The sequence below is a fragment of the Parus major genome, chromosome 13 (assembly GCF_001522545.3).
Source record: "Parus major isolate Abel chromosome 13, Parus_major1.1, whole genome shotgun sequence".
In the NCBI taxonomy this organism is placed as follows: domain Eukaryota; kingdom Metazoa; phylum Chordata; class Aves; order Passeriformes; family Paridae; genus Parus; species Parus major.
Genome location: NC_031782.1, coordinates 875,272 through 883,346, shown reverse-complemented (window position 1 = coordinate 883,346; position 8,075 = coordinate 875,272). Strand labels below are relative to the sequence as shown.

The window sequence follows — 8,075 nt, the reverse complement described above, 5'->3', positions numbered from 1 at the left end:
GTTCCCATCCCCGTTCCCATCCCCGTTCCCATCCCCACTCCCAGCCCTGCTCCCAGCAGCTTCAGCAGCCTCTTGTCCTGCTCAGTGCCCACTCAGCCATGTCCAGGGTGCTGCTGGAGCTCTGGGATGTGTGTGTGTGTTCCTGGTGGGACTCTGAGCACTGAAGGATTATTTTAAACCATTTTACTCTGTTGAGCAGGAGAAATACAACCTGTCTGAGGGCTGATCTGCTTACAGCTGCTGTTGGTATTATCCTGGGCTTTTAAAGTGCCCTCACATAGTGATTAAAACCTTCTGCCAGTGTTTTCTCTTTTATTGCATCCACTGAAATGTCACTTTAATCTCCAGCAGCCAAGCTGTGGTGGTGATGGGGGTGGCAGGAGGAGCATCGATATTTGAAGGCTGGAGAGGCTTGGGATGGAGTCCTGGTGGTGGCTGGATGCATTCAGTGCCTCATCCTGCTGCACTTCTTGGCCTTTCTGAATTAATGGCATTTCTTTCCTCTCCTGCTCCTTGCCTGGCTCGTTTGCTCAGGCTGTACCTGAGGAGGGTGGTACCTGCTCCCTGCCCGAGTTACACCCACCAGAGGTTCCTGTAAGGCCCAAGGTGGAATTGCCTGCTTTGCTCTAAGTTTATATCCTCTCTATGTGTCTTTCAGGAGAGGAGCCGTAGAATCATGGAACAGTTTGGGTTGGAAAGGACCTTTAAAGGTCATCATGTCCAACCTCACCTTCATTTTGTTTAAAAACCTCTAATTTCTGTTTTTACCTGCTCCATCCCATTTGCATTCTTTCATTTTAGGAGCTGTCCTAGTCAGTTATTTTCAAGTGACTCCAGATTTGGGCCAGCCCAGATTTAGTGTGCAGAAGGTCATGCTGGTGTTTGGGGACCTGGCTGCTGGGGGAGGTGCTGGCAGCAGACCCACCGTGGTGACACCAGCTGTGCCAGCAGCCCCAGCTGGAGCCAGGCTCTTCATAAGACTTTCTGCTTGTGTTTTCCAGGTGTACAACTCGAACAAGGACAGCCAGAGCGAAGGCAGTGAGTATTTCTTCTCAAGCCTGATCCCTGAGAGGTGGCTGAGCTGTGGGAGGGGTCGGCAGGAGATGCTGGTGGCACTGGGCTCCCCGGGGCTGGGGGGTGACAGGGCACCACACTGTGTGCAGGGCTCTGGTGGCCCTGGGACCTGCTCCTGAAGTTCAGCAGAGGCATCAGGTGACACCTGGGACCAGCCAGCTCTTCTCTCTGAGCCAGAATGTGCAGGGTGACCGTGTCTTTCCAAAGGGAAACTGGAGCAGACGTGTAGGAGTAAGGAGGTCCTGCCTTGTCAAGATTGTCAGCAAGAACCCTTAAAAATAAAAAAGCTCTTTTTGTTGTAGTGCAGGCAATCAACCTTGGGTCAAAGCACTTGTTTTTCTTCCTAGAGGAGCAGTTGCACCTGGTCCTGCCTCTTACCTCCTGTGTTTTAAAACCCTTAATTGAGCCATTTCCCAGTAGGCTGGATTTGCCATAATTGCAGTGCTCCAGCCCCAATCCCTTCCCTCCTTCCCTCAAAGCCACTGGGCAGGCAGGGCTGGGCTTGGGCTGACGTTCAGCACTTGGTTCATTTGGTGCTGCCCCAGACACGAGGTTTTCATCTGGAGCCGAAGCATTTTTCTCTCAATAATTGCTATAATTTGCAGCTAATGTTCCTCACACCCATTTCAGCCCTTGCACAAAGCAGTCTCTTCCCCCTCTCTGCTCTCTCCTCTGTGGTTTCTCCTTCCCTTTGATCCTCTCTGGCATCAGCTGCACATCCATCTTTTCCTGCAGGTATGTCTGTGCACCCAGGTGATTCCAGCAGGGCTCAGTGCTGTGCCTCACACTGGGAAGGCCAGCATGGCCAGTGGCCCTGGGCTAGGAGCTCTGCTAGAGCAGCTCCTCTGGTCTCTCTTCCCCAGGAGTTTGTGAGCTGTGGGGCCAGGAGTGGCTCAGCTACATGTGCCTGGCCATGGGCTGTCACTGGTCCTGCCAGCTCTGTACCTGCTGCTCTGGCCCAAGAAACCATTCTGGTGGTCTCTCTTAATGAGAATGCTGCTCCTTGTCTGCTCCTTGTCTGCTCCTTGTCTGCTCCCTGTCTGCTCCCTGTCTGCTCCCTGTCTGCTCCCTGTCTGCTCCCTGCCTGTCCTTCCTGGTCCTGGGAGCAGGGTGGGAGCCCTGGCTGAAGGTGCTTCTGAACCCTCTGCTTGGGCTGGGGCTGCCACTGGTGTGGTCTGACAGCTTCAGCCTCATGAAATCCCTGCTTCAGAGTGCCTGCCTCCCCAGGCACTGTGAAACTGATTCAGCAGCTGGCTCCCTGCCAGCAGCCCTTGATCCAGGACCTTCCTATGGGGGTCTGGAACGAGTGTGGTGATGGAGAGGGTCTGGATGCAGCTCCTGACCCTGGGAGCCTCTGTAGCTCTGCATCCTGCCTGCCCTGGTGGGGGCTCAGAGGCCTCACAGCGCTGTGGTGGCACTTTCAGGACACTGTAATTCTGCAGAGCTGCTGGCTTCTCTGTCCTGCTGTGTGGCCAGATGGCCTGTGGTGATTTATCTTGCTCTGCTGAGGAGGGGGAGGAAGCAGAGCAGAGGGGCTGAGTGGTGTCACTGAACCATGAGAGCCAGGGGAATTCAGATCCTAGTTTGCTAACCAGGACTTGCCCTGCTCTGTGGAAACAAACCCTCCAGGCTATTTGTGCTTATTTCATGGACCAGCACAAAATTCCTCCTTTCTCTTCCTTCCCACCATTTCCCTCTCCATCTGCCACATCCAGTCGGTTCCCCATTAGTTCAGGACCCCATCAAAGTATTTATTTTCACAAGTTCTTCACAGACCTTGAGTCCCTTTGGCTGCCCTGTGTGCTTGGGTGCCCTGGCCTTTCCCAGCAGTCACAGGCATGGAATTACAGAATATTCTGGAAGGACTTTGAAGCTCCTCTCTCCCTGCCGTGGGCAGGGACACTTTCCCCTGTCCCAGTTTGCTCCAAGCCCTTTCCAGCCTGGATTTGGACACTTCCAGGGATCCAGGGGCAGCCACAACTTCTCTGAGCAGCTGTGCCAGGGCCTGCCCACCCTCAGAAAAAACTTCATTTTTCCAGCCTACCCTGAGTGTGTGGTGGGGAGGCAGAGGAGCTGCTCTGACCTTGCTGTGCCCTGACACAGCTGGAGCCAGGCAGGCTGACAGAGCTGATTCAGCCCTCCTGCCCCCTCCCCAGTGCTCTGATGTGTCACATCAGCAAAAAAGAAAGGAATTAATGGATTAAATAGAAATAATCTGCCAGGCAAAAATAGAAGGGGATGAGAGCAGTTCACTAGCACTTGGAATGTGATGCTGCTGGAAGGTCAGATGAGTGTGGGGTGTGTGGGCAGCAGCTGCTGCACAGGTGATGTGCAGTGATCCTGGGATGGGTTCCAGCCTGGGCAGGGCATCTCCCTGGGCACTGGATGCTGCTGTGACACAGGGCTGGCCTGGAGCTGAGCCTCACAGCCTGCCCTGAGGAAGGACAGCCTCAGGGGAGGCTCCTCCACTCACAGAGAGTTCAGATTGGAAGGGGAAATGTTTCCTCTGTGTTTGCCAGGTTCCAGCTGCTACAAACTGCTGCACTTGTGTTTTTCTGCCCTCATTTATCTGCTCCTGGTCTGGGCAGTGGTGCATTGCTGGCATGGCAGGGATTGAGGAGCAGGCTGGTGCTGCCTGTGGGGCCCTGCCCTGCCCTGCCAGCTGCTCACTGCTCTCTGCCCTTCCCCTGCAGCAGCACAGCTGGACACCATCGGCTTCAGCATCATCAAGAAGTGCATCCACGCTGTGGAAACAAGAGGTAGGGCAGCTCTTGGGCTGGGCTTGCTCTGGGGCAGCTGTTGGCAGTGGAGCAGTTGCTTTCCTGCCCTTTTAACGGACAGAATGATTCATGAGGCACATCAGATGGAGCCGTAACGTGCTCGGGCCGATGCCGAGGAGCGTTTGCCCCACGGCTGGGCCAGCAGGGACTCACAAACGTGGGGCAGAGCTAGGAAATGATGCCCTGGGTGTGCAAAAGGGGGGACAGGACCGAGGGGGATGTTCCCTTCAGCATCCTTCCTGCAGGAATGCTGCTGAGCACGTCCTCTCACCTGGGATTCCGTCCCCAAAACCTCTTGAGAATCCCCTTGTTTACAGGTGGGATTGTCCCAGCCCCACAGGGGGAAATCAGATGCAAAAGGCTCAGACCTCAACCTGAAGAACTTGACACAGTAACATTTTCCCAAATTGTCTTGGTTTAGTGCAGATCCTGCATGGGGCTGCCATGGCTGTGGGAGGGAGGAAAAGTGACCTTAGATCCTTATTCCTCAGCTAAGGGGGTAACACTTCCAAGGAAATAGAGCAGGATACGTGAAAACCTTGATATCAACCCCCAATCTGACCATCTTCTGTAGCTTTGTATTTGATTGGTGAGAAGGTTTCATTGGCTTTGCTATTTGAGAAGCCAAAGAAGTGAATGAAATCTTGGGAGCTCTTGTGACCTTGTGCTGACGAGTGCCTTGTTTTCCCTAGGGATCAATGAGCAGGGGCTCTACCGGATCGTGGGGGTCAACTCCAGGGTTCAAAAGCTGCTGAGTATATTAATGGGTAAGTGCCTGGAGTTTTGTTCAAGGCAAGGAGATTGTGCTGCTTTGAAGTCCTGCCAGAAGGAGCAGAGGCTCTTGTTGGGGTCCCTAATGGTGGTGACTGTGCCCCTAGGACCACGTGCTGGTCGAGGCCGGGAGGTCCTGGGCACCGTGGGCAGGACTGAAGGTAGGACTCGTGTAGGGCCTGGCTTCAGCAGGTCCTGCTGCAGTCACTGCTGTCCTGCTCACACATGCTCTGAGTTCTGGCAGCCTTCCCAAATGCAAACCAAATTCTTCAAAGAAATAGCTGAAAGCTCTGGCTTTTCATCTCCTACCTGCTGCCCCCTTGTTCCCAGCACCCTTTGAAATGATTTTCTCCTGGATGTTGCATGCTGCCTGTGGCTGTTCTTGCTTTCCCCATGGATTTTCTTGTGCCTGTTTATCTCAGTCTTGCCCAGAGTTTTCCAGCATGTGTTTCCCTCGTGACTGAGGCATTGGATCCTGCAGTTCTGGATGCTCCACAGGGACAAGCTGCTGGCTCTTGGCACGGCAGAGGTTTGCTCTGGCTGTGTGGACAGAGCTATTTCAGCCCTTACCTCACAGGCAGCATTTCCATCCCACAGCTGCAGCCCTGGACCAGTCTGTCCATCTGTCCAGACATGCCTGAGACACAACAGTGGAAGAGAAAGCAGAGCTGGGCTGGAGCTGGGCAGCTGCCCTTGGCCAGTCCTGTCTGATGCTGCTCAGACTTGGCAAAACCACAGATGAAATAGCTGTAGGAACAGGGAAACAAATGCTTACTAATTTCTTAGTGCCCTATTGAATGTGTTTGTTACTCCTTGGGGAAAGTGTGTGGCATTTCTGGTCACCTTTTCTTTCCCTCCACCTACTATCTTTCCTTTGCTACATGACTCTTCCAAACTCCAGTGCTCCTTTCTCTGAATATTTCTTCTTGTTGAAGGTTTTCATCTGCTGTGTGCCAACATCTTTTCCTTTTCCAATTCCTCCTTCTTTTCCCACCAGTGAGGTGTTTGGTGAGCAAAGCCTACGGTGCCTGTTTCAGCTGTCAGTGTTAACCTGTGGAAAACAGATAATGCAGGTGGTTGGAGTTCAAGCTCCAAATCTGGGTGCAGGGGACCTCTTTGCTGTGGAAAGTTCACTGCAGTCACGAGAGCTGGTGGCTGGTGCTGTTATTGGAGAAGTTTGGGGCCGGCTGGGGCCGTGTGAAGGTCGCAGGGCTGTGGGGAGCCAGCGCTGTCCCCTGGCACACGCTGGGCACCACGGCCACAGCGTCCAGCCAAGAGCCCTGCTGGTAAAAACAGGCTGGCTTGGTGCCCCGGGACAGGTCCTGGCAGGTGCTCAGCCAGGTCCTCTGGTGATGCTCATCACCACATCCCTGGTGGCAGGGCCATGGTTCTCCTGTCACTGAGGCGTCAGTCCTGGTGCCCATGACAGATGGCAAAACTCGCCTGGGTGAAGAGCTCTGTGGAGCTGGGAGGGATTCAGGCTTGGACACCTTCCAGCATCCATTATCTCCTCAGCCACTGAAGCCACTCAGCTGTCGCCCTGGTGTCTCGTAAGGAGGTGATAAATCGCTGGTGCTTTTCCTTTGTCCCGGTGTGTCCTCACTGCTTGTGAGGCAGGTCAGGGCTGGGAGTGGGACCCCTTCTGGGAATCCCCCATGGTGTCAATCCTTGCTTTGCAAACCCGTGACTCCATAATTCCTCCAAACTGTGGGGGATTAAATCTTCATCAGCCCCGGTGTTTGTGCTGTCTGTGAAATGGGTGTCACACGGAAACGTGTCCCTTGTCAAACCCTCTCTGTTCTCGCTGCCCTCGTGGCTCCTCGTGAATGGAGGAGCCAAACTTGTGCTGCCACTGTCAGGTCTCCCTTATATTTAGAAATGAATGTGGGCAGCGTTACTGCCTCACATACAGTTTAAATGGCAAACAGATCGAGTTTCCCTGAGCTGGTGTCAGTGAGGCTGCAGGGAGGGCTGTGGCACGAGGTGTCCCTGCAGGAGCTCGGCGCGGTGGCCGCAGGGCTCTGCTCCCTTTGGGCAGCCCCTGCCTTGGGCTTCAGGGCAGATCTGGGGTGAAGCAGTGTGGGGGTGCTCCCAGGGCTGCTGGGGGGCAAACATCTCCCCAGCATTCACACTGTGCCATCAAAGTGAGGACAAAACCCGACAAATAACCAAACTTCCATCAGTGGGAGCTCCCTTGAGAGGGTTTGTTGTGGGAGCCCCAGCAGGTGTGAACTCTGCAATAGGTGAGTTACAGCACCTGATCTGCTCCTGCTCCTTTGCCAGGGGCCAGAAGGGCTGGGAGTGGGGCTCCTTGCAGCCCCTCCCTGCTGGGATGTTCCATCCCTGAGGCAGTTCTGGAAGTCTCTCTGTGATAATCACACTGAGGTGATGAGGTGCTTCCCCAGGCTGTTCCCCTCACCCTGGAGGAATTTATGAGAGACATCAGATGAGGGATTGGCAGCAGAAAGCAGCTCCAGGGTTAATGCTGGCTGGGCTGTGGGTGCTTTTGCAGCTCCTGGTTCCACCTTGGCCCCAGTTCCTGTGGAGTTGTGTCCTTGTGGAGGCAGGGCTGGCGCTGGCTGCAGCATCGCTGCCTGGGGAGACAGATGCTGCAGCTGCAGCCCAGGGCAGCAGCTTCTTGCAGACTCATCAATTTGAAGGTCAAGGGGAGCTGATTAACTGCTCTGAGCCTTTTCATGGGACCAACTGAGGAATTTCACCTCGTGTTCCATGATCCTGCCTAGGAGCTGCTGGGGGAGCCTTTGCAAAGACACATTGTCTGGAGTTGTTTGTTCTACTTTGGTTAAAAAGTTTTGTTTTTAAAAAAAGATGGAACTTCTGGGGGATTTGTTGATTTTTTTTTTTACTATGCCACATTTATCTTGACTCCATTAAAATTCTCTCCTTGTAAAGGCAGTGCTGTAGGAAGTTTCCTGGGTGTTGAGTCAGGAGGATGGAGGTCATTTGTGTGATTGCTGAGACACACATGATCTTTGTGTGAATATGCATTTCTTATGTGTTTACTTTTCCAAGCACCTCTTGATGAGTTTTTTTAATTAAAATAAACCCTTTGCCCTGAGGGAACGCTGAACTCTATTCATGGCATTCTTTTAAGTAGGTTAAAAATCTCCCAATGCTTACATGGGGCTTTAAAATTCATAAGTGCATTATTTGTATCTGTGAAAAGGCAAAAATCCCCTGAGCTGAGCCTGTGGGAGCTGCTGTGTCACCCTGGGGACAGTGGGAGCCCTGTGCTGCTCCCCAGGGACACTTGGCACTGCTGGGACCCACGGCCAGGGACCCTCTCAGGGGCTCCCCTGGGTTCTGCTGGGAGCAGGATCCTGGCTGAGTTTCCAGGATGGAGTTGGCAAAGAGCGTTGGTGGAGCAGTGTCCAGGCAGGAGAGATCAGCACATGGGGCACTTCCATGCCTGGCTTTTCCATGGCCTTG

At 53.7% G+C, this 8,075-nt stretch overlaps 1 protein-coding gene across 5 annotated transcripts in view; it reads left to right on the top strand.

Moving 5' to 3' along the window:
- Window positions 1–8,075, top strand: part of ARHGAP26 (Rho GTPase activating protein 26) — a 98,757-nt gene that overhangs the window by 48,758 nt on the left and 41,924 nt on the right. For 3 of the 5 annotated variants that reach the window (XM_015641714.2, XM_015641711.2, XM_015641717.1), the window contains exons 12-15: window positions 1,002–1,038; window positions 3,768–3,833; window positions 4,547–4,621; window positions 4,733–4,786. In XM_015641714.2, the coding sequence (XP_015497200.1) occupies window positions 1,002–1,038; window positions 3,768–3,833; window positions 4,547–4,621; window positions 4,733–4,786 (232 nt within the window). The remainder of the gene's footprint in view (window positions 1–1,001; window positions 1,039–3,767; window positions 3,834–4,546; window positions 4,622–4,732; window positions 4,787–8,075) is intronic. The other 2 variants (XM_015641715.2, XM_015641713.2) reach the window with 1 other exon arrangement.